The 17,570-nt window shown below is 43.0% G+C and overlaps 1 protein-coding gene across 6 annotated transcripts in view; it reads left to right on the top strand.

Moving 5' to 3' along the window:
- Positions 1–1,832: 1,832 nt before the first annotated feature.
- The window catches only part of SLC44A3 (solute carrier family 44 member 3), an 80,917-nt gene continuing 65,179 nt past the window's right edge, over positions 1,833–17,570 (top strand). For 2 of the 6 annotated variants that reach the window (XM_032155311.2, XM_032155310.2), the window contains exons 1-5: positions 1,833–1,956; positions 2,431–2,538; positions 5,951–6,093; positions 8,846–8,982; positions 9,832–9,925. In XM_032155311.2, the coding sequence (XP_032011202.2) occupies positions 1,930–1,956; positions 2,431–2,538; positions 5,951–6,093; positions 8,846–8,982; positions 9,832–9,925 (509 nt within the window). In that variant the 5' untranslated portion in view covers positions 1,833–1,929. Of the gene's footprint in view, positions 1,957–2,430; positions 2,539–5,950; positions 6,094–8,825; positions 8,983–9,831; positions 9,926–17,570 lie in introns of those variants that run through there. The other 4 variants (XM_058439849.1, XM_058439847.1, XM_058439848.1 and 1 more) reach the window with 3 other exon arrangements.

Below are 17,570 nucleotides of genomic sequence, written 5' to 3'. Positions count from 1 at the left end.
GTTGTATTTCATTGTATAGATGCATCACAGTTATGTATAGCCACCCACCAGTTCCTGGACACTTGGATGGTTCCTGGACTTTTTTCTAACACAACAATAAATTCAGCCTAAATATTTGGCCACTCTCATGCTATATCTATTGTATCATCTCCCGAATTTGTTTCTCTTGTTTGATTACATCCTCCAAGAATGTCATTCAAATGAATCTTTCATAAGAATATTTTTATTATTAATACATTCTCACATTCTAATGACAATATGGCTTAACAGAAAATAAGTTCAAAGTTATGCTTTTAAATACTTACATATAGAAATATTTTGCTTGAGATAAACCTTTTCAATCTGAAGGTTTTTTTCTACCTTGAAATTTATCTCCATTATATCTTCAAATATTTCCCCTTCTCTGTTTTTATATTTCTTCCTTTCTGTCCTAGTTTTATCCTAGGTATAAGCTAGAAAATTTACAAATAAGCTAACTTGTTTTTTAAAACTTTTTCTACTGCCTCTGGAGGTTTGCCGAAAATGCTCTTCCAATTACTAATTCATCGTCAGCTGCATCTTTTAGACTATTGCACATTACTAATACATAGCATCAATATTCATTCTAATTATTTTTATGCTTAATATCTGTTTTAGTTTCATATTTTCTGATTCATATTGCTAACATCATAACTCATTTTAAATAAATTTATCATGCTTATTTAAAAATCTTGGTCCATCTGCTCTACTGATCAGTTTCAGATGGCCTATGTTATTCGACTCCGGTCTTTTAACAGTAGTTGCACTCCTCCAGTGTCTAATTCTTTGTCCTATGAATTCATGTTCCCCTGGGGTTTCACCTACTCTGTCTGATAAACATGCATCCAGGAAGGCCCAGTGAGTTTGCAGTGGGAGGGCGGTGTGAGCCCAGAAGGAAATCGCTGGCACCAGAGAACCACTGTCTATCATTCCCAGTTTCTGCCACTTACCAGATCTTTCCTCCAGTTAGGTTTCTACCCTTAGGGAGAAGCAGCACCTAAAGGAAGCAATTAACCTAGCAACCCCGAGGGTGGCAGGGGGAAGGGTAGAGGCTTGATTGAGAGGAGGTGGGGGGAGGTCGGCCTGCAGTTTTTTTTGTTTTTCGTTTTTTAAATTCCTCACCCCAACAGTGCTTTTGCGCTGGTCTGGTATTACCCGGAAAACTATGCTACCAGTCGCTTCAGTGGACACTACCATTTCAATTGCGAAGTCAGGCAATGATTGTCCTAAGGCAAGGTGGGAGAGAAGTCAGAGTAAACCACCTCGAGAGCGCCGGTCTCCCGGAGTGTCTGGGTTCGACTCCTGCCTCCACAACCTACTGTGTCTCCTCGAACAAGCTGCATCACCGCTGGCCGTGCCTCAGTTTCCCTCCTCCGTAGATTAGGAATAACAATAGCAGTGAGAACAGAATCCAGCACACAGTAAATGCTGCTTACCTGTTTGCTATGTGGAATACACCACTACAGTGTTGCTCGGCCCTCAGGAAGGGTCTGCTGAGACTTTCTACTTCCTGCTCAGGGCAGAGGCCGACCACCCGCCCAAGGCCGTGGCGGCGCCGGCTCAGCTTTAGTCGTCAAAGTGCACATCCTGGGAGACGCTGCCTCGAGGTGGTTGAGGCGAGAGGGCAGGGAAGCGTCTGAGCCTCTTCCTCCCACCAGAGCAGGACCCCAGCTGACAGAGGGTGAGCTGGGCAGAAACCCATGCCGGGAAGAGGCGGACCCAGTGGACCGCAGCGCCTGCAGTCACCGGGCCAGGCGCAGAGGCGAACAGGAGGCGGTGCTGCGCCGTGCCCGCCCCTCCCCGACCCGGCCCCGGCCCCAGCCCCAGCCCCGGCTCGCGGACGCTGCGTCTCGGCGTACGGGAGGCGGCGGCGGCGGCTCCCAGTCACCTGCCCCCGCCGGCGAGCGCACGATGCACTGCCTGGGCGCCGAGTACCTGGTAAGCGCTCGCAGCCTCGGCCCTCGGGGGAGGAGCCCCGGGGAAGGGTCGGGTCTCCCTCCTGCACGCAACCTGCCCTGCCGGACGCTTCCGCTTTTCCCGCGCCTCGGGAATCACGCCCCCGCTTAGTACCTTGGAGCCACCTGGCGGGGAGGACCCTGGACCCTGCTCCAGTGCTGGGGCGGAGGCGAGGGAGACGCGGGCCGCGGGGCGCAAACTTGGGTTCGCCCTCAGGTGCACCTCCAGGTAAGCACTTGGCGGCAGGGGGCTTAACATCCGCTCCACACAGAGCAGGTGTTTCAAAGGCTGTGTGAAAGAGCTTCTGGTGGCTACGTAAAAAAAAAAAATAATTAATTTTAAAAATTTAGAAAAAGATTGGTTACTTTGACCACTCTTCGAATAGATTTGGGTTCGGTTTCCAGGTTGAGTCCACTTGTTTATCTTCTTTTTCTCAACTCTCCCTTTTTCTGGAAGGTTTCTGCAGAAGGAGCCCCTAGGCAAAGGGAGTGGCGACCCCAGATTTATAGGAAATGCACCGATACGGCATGGTTATTCCTGTTCTTTCTCTTTTGGACTGGTTTGGTAAGTGTGGGTGCTTGGTAGGAAAGAGGCCAGAGTGTGTGTGCACGTCTGGAAATAACTCTGTCCCAAATGTGATTCGTAGTTGGTGTGCAGTGAGAGACTTCTGCCGTTAACCCACAATAAACATCAGTTAGTACTCGGGAGAATTCTTGTCCCAGACTCGCTAGAAAGGCTTTTTGCTACAGGCCATGTTCTAAGGGGTGACTCCATTAGGAAATGGGAATTAACAGTTTGCAATGTGATTGCTATTTAGTAAGGCCAATGTGTCTCCTTTACCATCCGAACTTACTGAAGTTCTTTTACCATCTGCCACACCCCCAAATCAAATATTCCTCAAGCTTTTGGTGCACCTTTAACAAAGGAAAAGCCAGGGTAAGCCTAGAAATAAATTGCATTTCCTTTAGCTGAACATCACACACACACACACACACACACGAGATATGTTGTGTTTAGCAGCCAATACTGTTAACCATAGCTAACAAGGAATGATTTTTCCCACTCTAATTTCGAGATTATGTATGATTGCTGGTAAACTCCATCAGGCTGTGCGGTTATAATCCTGAGAGAGTCTGTTGGAAGCCGAATCTTGCTGCTTTTATACTTAACCTTAGAATTGTAGGTAACAGCAGAAAACGTCTCACCTGACATTTTCAAAGGCCACTTTCACGAAATCATCCATGCCAGGCTAAGGCATGCTATTTGCTGCATGGTAAATGATTAATTTATAGAGCAGGGTAATAACTACCAGATAGTAATTACCTTTGTTGAAAAGAATTTCATCTGAATAGGCCCTAAAAGATCATGTTTGTTCTTCTTTCCAAGTGAGAAAAGAATTTGTTTCACATAGACAGGCTTGGTTACAGGCACAGTGGAAGGTTAGGTCTGAAACACATAATTAGATGTTTTTTGTTGCTTACGTTGGAACTCTCCCCTAGGAGCTGGGAGAGACAGTGCACCTACAATACCTTCTGCTTAACTTCACAGATGGTTGGTGTTTTTATTTGAGACTGCTGTTGTATAAATGCAGGGAGCAGCTGGCCTGCCTTGTGCCTGGCAGCTTTGACCTCAAGCTGTTATTGTGATTTAATGATCTGAATTAGCCCCTCCACAGCTTCAACTTAGAACCTCACTACCAAACTCTCAGCCCAGCAGCTGAGAATCCTGGGCTTTGTAGATGACCTATCACAGCCTGAAGAATTGTGAACCAGCTGAGAGGTGGCATGGAGCTGGAAACTGCTTTAAAATTACATTTCATTTGCAAAATAAGTCTGAAGGTTTTAATATATCCAAGTTCTCATTATGGCATTCTGTTTTTAGAGTCAGAGTCCTTAGCTCACTGGCTTTTAGTATCTTTTGCAACATTTTTTATTCGCAGGTATTTAAAACAGAGCAAGGAGTATTTTGTTTTTGGATTTTTTTTTTTCTGCCTCCGTTGTTTGGCTTTCAGGTCTTGTGACAGATGTCCTGACTGGTGATGGTGTGCCCTGAGTTAGGGCTGGACAAAGGCTTGGGGGAAGGAGCTGAAGTTATAAGCAGATATGGTTCTTGCAAATACAGCACCAGCCTGTGTTTATATTTGCATTAAGCACAAGGAACATTAAGCACAAGTCTCAAAATCTGAACTATCTCTGCCTCTACTTACCCCTCCAGTATCCTCTCCCACCGTGCCTTTTCCTATTCATCCCTCAAGATTCCATTTTCCTGATTTTGCAGGCACGGTTGACAGTGACTACCTTGGTGGCCCCACTAGACCAGTGTACACACTCCTGTATCACCTTTCATATAGAATCGCAATTGTATGTTTGAAATTAGGACAATGAAGGTTTATAGTAGTAGTTTCTTGGAAGGCCGAGGCAGGAAGATCCCTTGAAGCCAGGAGTTCAAGACCAGCCTGGGCAATAAAGTGAGACCCTGTCTCTACAAAACAAAAAATAATAATCATAAAGTCATTGTTTTATTAGCAGGGACTCAGGAATCCTCAAAAACCACTCCCACCTCTCCCACCCAGAAAAACTTTCCATTCTTCACCACAGGCTTTCCAAAGGAAAAAATGATGGTAAATGGAAGACATCACTTTGTTATTCGATTACTGGTGAGCTGGGCAGAAGCACATGACCCCTTTCCTCCCTCTAAGTCCAAACACAGTCAAGATCTTACTACACTCCAACTCGAAAGGACAAGACAAGCATGTCAAGGCGCAGTCAGCTTGCCATGCCAGCCACATCGGCAAACAGAGTCACACCTACTCCACAGCCTTTAGGTAAAGGGTGAGTGACACACACTACTAGCAAAGGTGACCCATTCATTCTAGAATCTGACCAGTTAGACTTAGGATCTTGGAGAAGGGAAGGACAGGGAGCCTCCTTCCCCAGGAGGTCTGCAGCCCGTAAGTCCTGCTTGCCTTCTAGGCTGGGTTCCTGGAGGACAAGGAGTAGGTTCTGGTCATTCCTGTGTCTCCCAGTAACAAAGTCTCAAGCACACACTGGGCACTTGAAGAATGTTTGTTATTTTGATTTCTAAATTAGTAATAAATGCAGAATGTCTAGAAGGTATTTGAATTTAGGACAATGTACCTTTGCAGCATAAGGTATCAATACTATATATTAATGAATAGTGTATTATATCTGTTCTCCTGGAATGAACTTGTCAATATAGAGTATTAAATGGTATCCTATATATTGTATACAGTACTGGGAAACTTACTAAGTTTGCATTATGGGAAGATACATATTCATTCTTGGCAGAGAGCCTGTCAGTATATATTAATGGCACAGTTGTTTGAACTGAAATTTCGAATATTCCACATTCACTATGAGAGTGGATAAAAATGATGATAGATCGCAAGATGTTCTTGTCCAACAGAATTCCTGTGGTTCTTTATTTTGTATGTCTTAAGCAGTTACTCCAAAACACTATTTGCAGATTTGTGAACAGTGTTTCAGTACATATCAACTGTGTTGCTTCTGCAGAATCCCCTAAAAGTAAGAAAAGAAAAACAAAAAAAGTAGTAGAAAAAAAAAAAAACCTCGGGGAAAAAATTAGCATAGCCCTGAAGCACTTAAATAAAGCAAGAACCTCAAGGGAAGAAAAATTGAATTGTCCCAGTAAAGTTAGACCAAAAAGAAAAATGATAGATTCTTAAGGAAAAGGTTAAAAAGCACAAAGAGGTAAGAATGGAGAGAAATCTGTTTCAGTGGATTAGATTCTCTCTCTACCTAAATGTATAAGTAGCAGAGGAGCAGGATGCTGATAGATTGGAGTTGCTGACACTCTTACTGACGGAGCGAAGGGGTGTGATGCTGGAGAGCTTCATGTTCCACCAGGCTCCATTTTATATCAGCATCTGCAGGGGTGTGGGGCACCGTGCACTCAGCTCTTTGGCCAGGCTCTCATATGCCCCCGGTTTTGCCAGGTGTTTATCATGGGCTACTCGGTGGTGGCTGGAGCCGCAGGAAGACTCCTCTTCGGCTATGACAGCTTTGGCAATGTGTGTGGCAAGAAGAACTCCCCCGTGGAAGGGGCCCCCCTTTCAGGGCAGGACATGACCCTAAAAAAGTAAGTACCTAAGTAAGTCCCCAGTCTGTAAGGAGCTGTACCTCAAAACTTTGTATAAATTCATCATTTAGAGCCTGGAAACTTTTCCCATTCAAAACTCTGTCAGCCTATTTCATAAAAAGGAAGGCTGGGTGTAGTACAGGTAAGAGTACAAGTTTTAGAATCATAGTCCTAAGTTCAAATTCAGCCCATGCTACTTTTCAGCTGTGTGATCTTGGGCAGAGTACTTAACCTCTCAAAGCCTAGTTTTCATCTCTCTAAACTAGTTATTATACCTACCTCACAAGGTTGTTTTAAGGACCCATGAGACACTGCATGAGCTAACGTATAATAAATGTTAATTGCTGCTATTATTCTCCATAATGAATCAGAATGTTACCAATCGTATATGTTTGAACCCTACATCATCCACACATTGTTTCTATGTGGAAATACCCGAATGCCACCTGGAACGCTGGGGACCTGTGTCCCACCCCTGCCCCAGCTATGGCACTGCGATGTTGCATTCTTCCCCCCACTCCCTTACCCCACCTCCCACAGGGAAACAGAAAGGGGAGAGAAGAGATGGGAATCCCCTGGAGGGGAGAGAAATCCCTGACCATGAGCTTCTAAGATGGAGACTGCCTTGTAAGAATTTTTAAGATTTTAGCTCTTGCTTCACATGACAGAACAAAAAAATTATGTTTTATTTATTTTTATTTTTTATTTTTTTGAGACAGAGTCTCACTCTGTCACACAGGCTGGAGTGCAGTGGGGAGATCTCAGCTCACTGCAAGCTCTGCCTCCCAGGTTCAAGCGATTCTCTTTCCTCAGCCTCCCAAGTAGCTGGGACTCCAGGCACCCACCACCATGCCTGGCTAGTTTTTGTATTTTTAGTAGAGACGGGGTTTCACTGTGTTAGCCAGGATGGTCTCCGTCTCCTGACCTTGTGATCTGTCACCTTGGCCTCCCAAAGTGCTGGGATTACAGCCGTGAGCCACCACACCTGGCCAAAAAAAGATTTTTAAGACTCAATAATAAAAGTAGCTCCTAGAAGAGAAATCCTAAGGATCTAAATAAATCCTGAATATAAGTTTGGAGTCACCAAATACAAATCTCAGACTAAGCCTCTTATCTTCCTGTGTGTTGCTCCTAAGGGGGCTCTTGCTCTTTCTGGGCATGGACTAATTAGGGGGCATTTTCTCCTGCACTCGTAGAGCCACTTACAAAGAAGACAGGAGGAGGAAGGGCGACTTAGATGCCCATGTGCTCCCATTTCACATTGTGTTCATAATGCAGTGTCAACAAACAGTCATTCCTGGTTGAAGTAAGTATACATTCCATTATTCTCAAAAGCCAAAAGGTAGAAGCAACTCAAGTGTCCATCAATGGTTGAATGGATAATCAAAATGTGATATGTACATTACAATGAAATATTAAAAAGGAAGGAAATTCTGACACATACTACAACAGGGATGAACCCTGAGGATGTCATGCCAAGTGAAATAAACCAGTCACAAAAATACAAACATTGTATGATTCCACTTATATGAGATATGTAAAGTAGTCAGATTTCTAGAAACAGAAAGTAAAATGGCGATTGCAAAGGGCTGGAGGAAAAGAGGGTGGGAACCTATGTTTAATGGGTACAGATTTCAGTTTGGGAAGATGAGTTCTGTGAATGGATGGTGGTGATGATAGCCCAACAATGTGAATATACTAATGTCACTGTACACTTAGAAAGATTCAGATGGGGCTGGGCGTGGTGGCTCATGCCTGTAATTCCAGCACTTTGGAAGGCCAAGGCGGGCAGATCCATAAGGTCAGGAGTTCAAGACCAGCCTGGCCAACATGGTGAAACCCCGTCTCTACTAGAAATACAAAAATTAGCCAGGTGTGGTGGCGGGCACCAGTAGTCCCAGCTACTCGGGAGGCTGATGCAGGAGAATCACTTGAACCTGGGAGGCCAATTTTTAAACTTTTTCAAAAATGTGTATATCACACACCCAGGAAATCTGTTCCTCATCTCCTATTGCACCACCTTTCTCCCATCCCCAACAGGAGGGAAAAAAACCTTCTGGGACCCCTTCTCAAGGTCTCTCCCATAGAGGGCAGCCTACAGGGTCTTCCTCTGCCGTTCCTGGAGTCTCGAAGCCTGGATAAGTGGTGGGCAAGGGTCTGGAAGCTGTGGCTACTAGCGCATAACCTGCTGATGGCAACACCAGTTTCGTTCTTGTCCCCCCTCTATGCTGCCCCTGGGGAGCTGCAGGAGGGCTCTTCTGAGTGTCCTGGCTCTCAACCTGGGAGAAAGGGGGAAAGACAAGCCTTTGGTTCCCAGCCTTGGCCCCCTCCTTTCCACTTCTCACTTCCCTGTGTTCAGTTATTCTCTGAAGCATATTTGAACACTCTTGCGTACAAAGGTGTTCTCCGTGGAGTCCATTGAATAGTTTGTGCATTGGCCTGATCTAGCGATCAATGGACAGTTTAATCAATCGCTTCTTTTCCTCAGAGAACTCCCTAATGTTATCCCCTAGACAACACTAAATCTGGAGAAATAAAGCGTTGTTAATGTTTTTAGATAGTTTCCAAGCTGCACAGCTTCATGGATGACCACCAGTAGGCATCATAAATGTTCAATTATGCTGAAACAATTATGAAAGTGTGCCTGAGTGATCCCTGCATTTGATAGCATGTGAATATTTTTTAAGGCCCACAATTAAGACCAGTAAGAGGCAATGCTCTAACACATTCTTCTGTTTCATCTATTTCCTAGACACGTGTTCTTTATGAATTCCTGCAACCTGGAAGTCAAAGGTACGCGGCTCAACCGCATGGCCCTCTGTGTATCCAACTGCCCTGAAGAGCAGCTTGACTCCCTGGAAGAGGTCCAGCTCTTTGCAAACACCAGTGGTAGGCACTGAGGCCTGGTTTGTTCTTTTCCCCATGATGGGGTAAGCTGTGGGGACCTAGATGAGATCATTTATCCTGACCCTGCTTTCTCTGGAAAGCTGGAAGTTTTACTTCCTTGTGGGTGCCTCTTCTTGTGTGGAAAGGCCGTAAGCATTTTCTCTTGAGCTTGTTCAGGTTATTTTTGTTCTATCTGGATTTATCTGAAGCCCTAGCTATTCCATGTATGCTCCCTGCCACTGCAGGGGAATGGTCATCCACAGAGAGAGAGAGGAGACAGCCCACGTTTGAGACCCAAAGGCGGGGTCAGAAGGAAGTCAGAGAGCTCCATGCTCGTGGGCACTTCCGGTCCTAGAGATGTACGTGCAGGCTGCGGGTAGAATTGCCGACAGATTGGTCTTTTCATGAGATTTTCGGGGCCAATAGATACTTCCACTGAGCAGTGGGATATCACAAGTTGTACCAGAAGCACTTGTATAACTAAAATACCTTGTACTGGGTCCACTGTTTAGAATTTTATCTGCCTGAGAAATGGTTTGCCAGACTTTTAAAAATTATTTGCAAAGCCAGGTTTAAACTATCAAGCTTCTACAAGAAATTGTTTTCAAATATGCTTCAGATTATTTTAGGACCAATCATATAACTTTTAGTTTTGAATTTGGGGTTTTGAAGAGAAAGTAAGGAAGAGAGGCCCTCACTAGACCTCAGATTGTATGCCTATTATTTTTGTGTTTCTGTCACCCATAGACCTTGTAGTTGATTCTTTCTCCTTTCTGGTTTTGTAACATGGCTGTGGTTTCCTTACTGACTCACCTGGAAAGAAGGTATAATGTCTGTGTGTTCTGCTTCCAGGGTCCTTCCTGTGTGTTTATAGTTTGAATTCCTTCAACTACACCCACAGTCCAAAAGCAGACTCACTGTGTCCCAGGCTACCAGTTCCTCCAAGGTAAAAGCTTCCATACTTTTTCCTTAACCCTAAACAAAAGTTACTGGGTACTTGGTGTGCATCTGTTACTCTTCTAGGCATTGTGGGAAGGAGATATCAGAAGAGCCCCTGCCTGCAGGGAGCTTACAGTCTATGGAGGCCAGGGATAAAAACATGGAGGGACTATTTGCAGTATGCCTATGGATAGTGGATTAGAAATCAGGCTAAATAAGGAGAAAACTCAGCAATACACGTAGTCTTCAAAGAACACTACAGCTAGCAAGAAGTAACATATGAATTATTACTAACAGGGTGATTTTATAAATTAGTGTGTATTTTTTTCTACTCCAACTATTTATTGCAAAGTAGAAATCATTTACTTTGGCTGGGCATGGTGGCTCACCCCAGTAATCCCAGCATTTTGGGAGACTGAGCTAGGCGGATCACGAGGTCAGGAGATGGAGACCATCCTGGCCAATGTGGTGAATCCCCATCTCTACTAAAAATACAAAAATTAGCTGGGTGTGGTGGTACGTGCCTGTAGTCCCAGCTACTTGGGAGGCCCAGGCAGAAGAATCACTTGAACCCAGAAGGTGGAGGTTGCAGTGAGCCGAGATCGCGACACTGCACTCCAGCCTGGTGACAGAGCGAGACTCTGTCTCAAAAGAAAAAGAAAGAAATCGTTTACTTTTGGCTTTTGATCACAATTAGACTTTGTTAGTTTTTATTGCTCTAGATATCTTCATAAGAAACAGACCAGATGGACAAGGCCAAGTGATCACCACACCTTTCTTCTCAATGAAAACAGAAAGCACAGGTCCTTATCAAGAGTACACTTGGTGGGCTCCTTGCAAGGTCTTATTCACCCCTGTAAATTAGTGTACTACCTGGCACATGGTAGGCACCTTACAAATATTTGTAGAATAAAGTTGTAATGATAGAGCAGTGGTTGCATTGCCACGGCGAATGGCTCATGTTTATACCTTGGAGAAGGCTAAGGGGAAAAATACAATGAGTGTTTATTGCCACCATTATGATGCTGAGATGTACTAAAGGAAAACTTGTATTGATTTTGAATTGTCATTCTTTTGAAAAATGTGAGTATGTTTACAATGTAGGAGACCTCTCTGAAAAATCCCTGAGAAATAATGATGATTTAATTAAAACAAAGCATTATTCCAGTCCTCTAGGATGGTGTTTATTGAACTCTTGTTTGGGACTTACAGTAAGAAATTTATTACATCCCAACTCCTGTATGCACATACCTTCATATGTCCTTACCTATATAAAACAAAACTAGAAATCTCACAAAACAACATTTACCCTTATTACATATGATTTATACTCTTAGTTACTATTCTGTTGCCTTTTTAAAAATAATGTATTTCATAGTCTTCTAACTGGTTGCGAGTGAAGCTTGAAAAATGCTGAACTGGCAGGTGCTCACAAACACAAAAAGACTTGAGAAGGTTTAAATCACATTGGAGGCAGAAAATAGCCATTTTGTGATATTCTTTTCTAAAATAAATACTCCAAGTTGTAAGTAATTGAAGGACGAGATAACTATTTGCTGAGGAGAATACCCATTTCATTTTTCTATAATTTTTTTTTTTTTTTTTTTGAGACAGAGTCTTGCTCTTGTCACCCAGGCTGGAGTGCAGTGGTGCGATCTCAGCTCACTGCAACCTCCATCTCCCAGGTTCAAGCAATTCTCCTGCCTCAGTCTCCCAAGTAGCTGGGACTACAGGCACATGCCACCACGCCCAGCTAATGTTTGTATTTTTAGTAGAGATGGGGTTTCTCCGTGTTGGCCAGGATGGTCTCGATCTCTTGACCTCGTGATCCGCCCGCCTCGGCCTCCCAAAGTGCTGGGATTACAGGCATGAGCCACCACGCCTGGCCTATAATATCTTATTTTTTAAATTCTGGTAATTGTAAATGTGTTTATGATATTTTACATTCTGGTAAAATGTAAGGTATCATAAACACATCTTAATGAAACATACTGAACCCAATTTTTAAAAAAACTAGACTGTTTTAGTAATAGGTAGAAGGAAAATTCTCTAGCACTTGGAGAGGAGGACTTTTTTAAGAACACAATTTGTAACTGTAGATGTAACTACAGATGGAATTGAAAGAGAATGGAATTTTTAAGATTGTAATTTAACCAGAGTTGGATAAACTCTCTTCTTAACTATAAATGGGATGGCAACTGTAATTCCACAGGAAGCTTATATCTTGATACTTATGATGATAATAGCAAACATTTATTGAGCTTTCGATACTTTTCTAAACCCTTAACATAATTTGGGCCTCAGAAAATGTCTATATTGTAGGTATTGTTTTCATCCCATCTTACAACTGAGAAAACTGATGCAGAAAGGTTTAAGGTCATACATCCAGCAAACGGAAAAGCTGGCATTCAAACCCAAGCAGCATCTATGTTTGAGTCAAGACTTGGTTTTATTTTGACTGGTGAGTGGCCTTCCTAGGCTCATATTAAGCTGGGAGAAAGAGTCTCCGTACCCTGTGTCATAATAGCACCATTTCTTCTCACTCTCAAGCCGGCCCTAGTCCTTTTCACCCTAAATGCAAATGTTTCCAATACTAACTTTTCAAGTAAAGACAAAACCCTTGACTGAGTGGCCTTTTTTGGACAGAAAGAGAGAGAGAAATCGCCTCAAGGGCTCCATTCCCTTTTCCTACACAAGCAAGTGTTTGTTTAAGGTGAAAATGATCATATTTATCATGGAATAGCAGTGCCAAGACTGAAAAGCTGGAAAACATGAGAAGGGTGGCTATAGGGCCAAAGAACATTTTCTAAATACCTCTTTTTGACTGAACTGATTGTGTCTTCCTCGTCTGTCGGTCATGTGAGGTATAACATACCCTTTTAGAGTAATGGCTAAATATCAAGTTTGTGGACCTAGGTATAAGCTTTTAAGAGCAGTGAAAAAGCACTGCAGAAGATAAGCAAATAGATCTTTTTTCACTTTGGTGTTCAACATGGTAATGTATTTTGAATCCCTCATGTATTCAAAATCTAAAAGGCATGGATATTTTCCCCCCAGTAAATTCTAGTTCTACCCTCCCACATAGGTGCCTGTGCATGTCACCGCGTGGTTTGCTCAGCTGAATTCCGTATACAGGGTGATCTAAATATACAGGCAGCTTACCCAATGACTTCCTGCAAGTTTGAGTAGCTTTGCTAATGGGAAGAAGAGAAGCAGAAGTGGTGAAGAAACCTCAGGCCATGGCCTAAAGATGCATCCCTGTGAGCCGGGCGTGGTGGCTCACATCTGTAATCCCAGCACTTTGGAAGGGCGAGGCAGGCAGATCACCTGAGGTCAGGACCAGCTTGGCAAACAATGGTGAAACCCTGTCTCTACTAAAAATACAAAAATTAGCTGGGTGTGGTGGCGGGCGCCTGTAATCCCAGCTACTCGGGGAGGCTGAGGCAGGAGAATAACCTGAACCCGGGAGGTGGAGGTTGCAGTGAGCCAAGACCGTGCCATTGCACTCCAGCCTGGGCGACAAGAGCAAAACTCCACCTAAAAAAAAAGATGCATCCCTACCCCAGCTAATGAAATACTCTAAATCTCGAAAGGCGTGGTAGTTGCATAGATGTATATGTTTATCAAAGTCTCTAATTTTATGTTTAAGATCAGTGCATTTCATTGTATATAAATTTTGCCTCAGTAAAAATAAGAGGAATTCCTTACATTCTGAAGTGTATTAAGTTAAAAAAAAATAATAGAACAGTGTGCAGTATACTGTCTTTTGCATAAAAAGTGGAAAATATAAGTATATATAAATCTATAAATATATACATTTAGGTATATATTTGCTTGTATAACCATTACATCAAGCATGACTTACAGGATGTAGTCAGAAAGCAATTTAATTTTTGTCTTTCTCTGTCTCTTTAAATGTATTCAATGAGACTAGTTTTTTCTGCCCCTGAATAAAAACACAGGCAATTCCCAAGGCTTCTCTGGTAACTTTTAGATAATACATACTGAGTCACTTTAAGTTGTGACAGACACTTTCAATTCAATAATTAAAATGTTCAGCCCAGACCAGGCACAGTGGCTCATGCCTGCAATCCCAACATTTTGGGAGGCCAGAGCTGTAGGATTGCTTGAGGCCAGGAGTTCAAGACCAGCCTGGACAACATAACGAGACCATGTCTCTACAAAAAATTTAAAAATTAGATTGGCATAGTGGAACATGCCTGTAGGCCTAGCTGAAGCTGAGATGGGAGGATCTCTTGAGCCCAGGAGTTTGAGGTTATAGTGAGCTGTGATCATGCCACTGCACTCCAGCCTTGGTGACAGAGCAAGACCCTGTCTCAACATTTTTTTAAAAAATTAAAAAATATTCAGCCCAATGGGATAAACTTCTCACTTGATTGGAGGTTCAGACTTCTGCCCCCTGCACACTTGGCCCAGGAGCAAGTGGGAAGGCCACAGTCCAGGAAGGAGGCTGTAGTCAGCTGTTCTTCTTCTCTGTTTATTCCTCCCCTCCTCTCCCAGCTTGCTAAAACAGGTTTTGTCTAAGGGGCTGGTGCAGCAAAAGTGAAGGAAGAAAAGAGTAGCAGGAACACATTTACTTGTCTGATACTAGTACCAGCATTCTGTGGGCTTGGGAGATGTCCCGGTCAGCTCTTTCCCTCATGGGCATGTTTTAGGTTCTCTGGGGCTACCTCAGAGAGCAGCCACCTCCAGCTCCTTCTGCCAAAGTCCCCACAGCCTTCTACAGGGCTGTCTTAGACACGATCAGTGGCAACCCATCACTGGGACTTGTGCACATGCAGCCCACAACTAGACCCCAGGAAGCCCTCTGCACCCTTTGCCCTGACAAATGCCCTGGGGGCTCTTAACTCCCCAGCTGTAGCTCTCTGCTCTGCTGTTAAAGCCGCTCACCCTCCAGATTCCTTGGGGTGGCTCAGACCTTAAGCCAGGGGATTCCCTCAGCTCTCTGAGTTTTCCATGAAACGCTTCTCATCTGACTTAGGAATAGTACCCTTTACCCTCTTCCCCTTGGGAATGGGGATGGAGTCACATGACAAGTCTAGTAAAAAAAAAAATTTCAACTCTTCAGAATTACTCTTCCAATGATTCTCTGTACTTGTCATCACCTGTGCAGAGTAGATTTTACTATATGCAAATAAAAATTAAAATCAAGATGTCAGGAGATCTTAGGATAGAGTGTAGAGGGTGACAAATTACTAATAAGGAGCTAATGTGAGTAACTTTGGAAAACAGCTTTGTGACTAGATACTGTAAGCTAAAGACAAAAGGAACTGTACATAAACACTGTACTCCAGATAGTACATTTGTTTATCAAATAGCTACTGGTTAACAATTGTTTTTTTCATTTTTTAAAAATTCCCTAAACAATACAGTATAATGGTTAGCAATTCTGAAATTACATACTAGAATCGATTATAAGGCCTAGAATCGATTATAGGACCTAGAATCAGTAATACTCCACCATACCCAATACCCAGATCATGGTTTCTAATCATCGGTCTTCAAGGGTTCTTTGGAGAAATGCCAGGTTCTAGGGCTTGGATAAGGAAAATACCAGCTACGTCTGGTATCATCATCCTGTAACATCAGAAAGTAAGGAAGTGCTCAAGAAAGAAAAAGAATAAGTCTTGTCAAAAGGACACAGATGCCTCGTAGTGGCCAAAGCTGGAATAGATTGAATAATACAATTAAGATTATAACCCAAAGAAAAGAATAAATGTTGATGAGGCCATACTGATATAAATAAATAATTGAATAAATAAATAAATGGGGGGAAGGGATAAGTCTTTTTTTTTCTTTTTCGAAACAGTCTTGCTCTGTTGCCCAGGCTGGAGTGCAGTGGCACGATCTCGGCTCATTGCAACCTGTGCCTCCTGGGTTCAAGCAATTCTCCTGCCTCAGCCTCCCGAGTAGCTGGGATTATAGGCACCCAGCATCACGCCTGGCTAATTTTTGTATTTTTAACAGAGACGGGGTTTCACCATGTTGGCCAGGCTGGTCTCAAACTCCTGACCTCAAGTGATCTACTCGCCTCAGCCTCCCAAAGTGCTAGGATTACAGGTGTGAGCCACTGCTCCGGGCGAAAGGGATAAATCTTTACTTCTTCCTCCAAGAGGTGGAATTTCTCTCCGTTTGAGAGTGAGCTAGGCTTAGTGACTCATTTCCAAGGAATAGAGAGGGAAAAGAGAAAAATAACAACTTTACATGGAGAAACCCAGCAGGTACCACCTTAACCAGGTGATCAAGGTCAACTTCACCAGTGTTGTCGTGTTCCTTGATAGGATTCTATGAGAAAGGCACTTCACCTCTGTGGCAGTCTCCCAAAAACCTGTTGACTGTAGTCTAATCATGAGAAAACATGGAGAAATTCTACAAATGAAGGGACATTTTACAAAATACCTGACTATGAATCTTCAGAAATGTCAAGGTCATGAGAAACAAGGAAAAGCTAAGAAACTTGTCACAGGCCAGGCACAGTGGCTCACACCTGTAATCCCAACACTTTGAGAGGCAGAGGTGGGAGGATGGCTTGAGTCAGGAGTTCAAGACCAGTTCGGGCAACATAGCAACACTGTCTCTACAAAAAACATAAACTATCATGACCAAAGAGGAGACATGACAATTAAATGCCATGTGCTATCCTGAATTAGATCCTGGAATAGAAAAAGGATGTTATGGTGAAATCCAAATAAAGGCTGTAGTTTAGTTAGTAGTTTAGTGACAATGTTAAATCTTTTCACAAATATACTATGGTTATGCAAGACGTTCACATTAGGGGAAGGTGAGTGAAGGATACACAGAGGAACCCTCTACCATCATTACAATTTTTTTGTAACTCTAATATTATTCAGAAATTTAAAGTTTACTTTTAAAAATGTTCTGCTTGTCAACTTCCAACTCTTTTATGCTCTCAGCGTGGATGTGGGTTTAAAAATAATCTAACCACTTTTCTCCCACCTCTTTTTTGGCACGCCCTGAATGGTGGAGTCTGGCGTCTCATTTTGGAGTAGAATTTTTATTATCTTTGAGCTCAGCTGCAAATTCCACTTAAACTTCCTATGATATTTACATATGCTAATAAAAGTCTCTAGAATGGTTTGCAAGAAACCAAAAATCATGGGTGCCTGTGAGGAAATGTACTTCAGTAGCTCAGGGACAAGGAAAGGCAATTTCTTGCTGTTTGGTCTCTTGTACCTTTTGGAATTTAAGTGACGTGAATGTATTACTCCTTCAAAAATGTAATTACAAAAAACACCGTTTGTGTTACTATTCTCTTGAACCACTATCCAGTGACTCAGGAACTGTTTCTGTAATATTGAGACTTCTGGAGAAAGATTCTTTCATGTGTTCTATGTTGTGCTTCATTAGAAGCTTGGGAAGTCATTTCTTTTCTTCAGGGCAATGAAATCTTTTAACATTTGGGTTCTCCTTTGTTTCCTTCTTATACATTGCACAAAATGATTGGTGATTGGGTTTTGAGCAGCTTTTTAGATAATTTGACACTTCTTTGGTTGGGATTATTTCCACCATTTGGGGTTCATGGAAAGAAAGAAGAACAGGACCCTGTGAAGGTATCAGTGGCCTCATGAAGATTCATTAGAATGCATATTTCTACATCTATTGAGATAATC

Source organism: Hylobates moloch, unplaced genomic scaffold (genome assembly GCF_009828535.3).
Source record: "Hylobates moloch isolate HMO894 unplaced genomic scaffold, HMol_V3 SCAFFOLD_5, whole genome shotgun sequence".
NCBI classification, from domain to species: Eukaryota; Metazoa; Chordata; class Mammalia; order Primates; family Hylobatidae; genus Hylobates; species Hylobates moloch.
The sequence above is the reverse complement of the archived record's forward strand: the minus strand, read 5'-3'. Positions and strand labels throughout refer to the sequence as shown.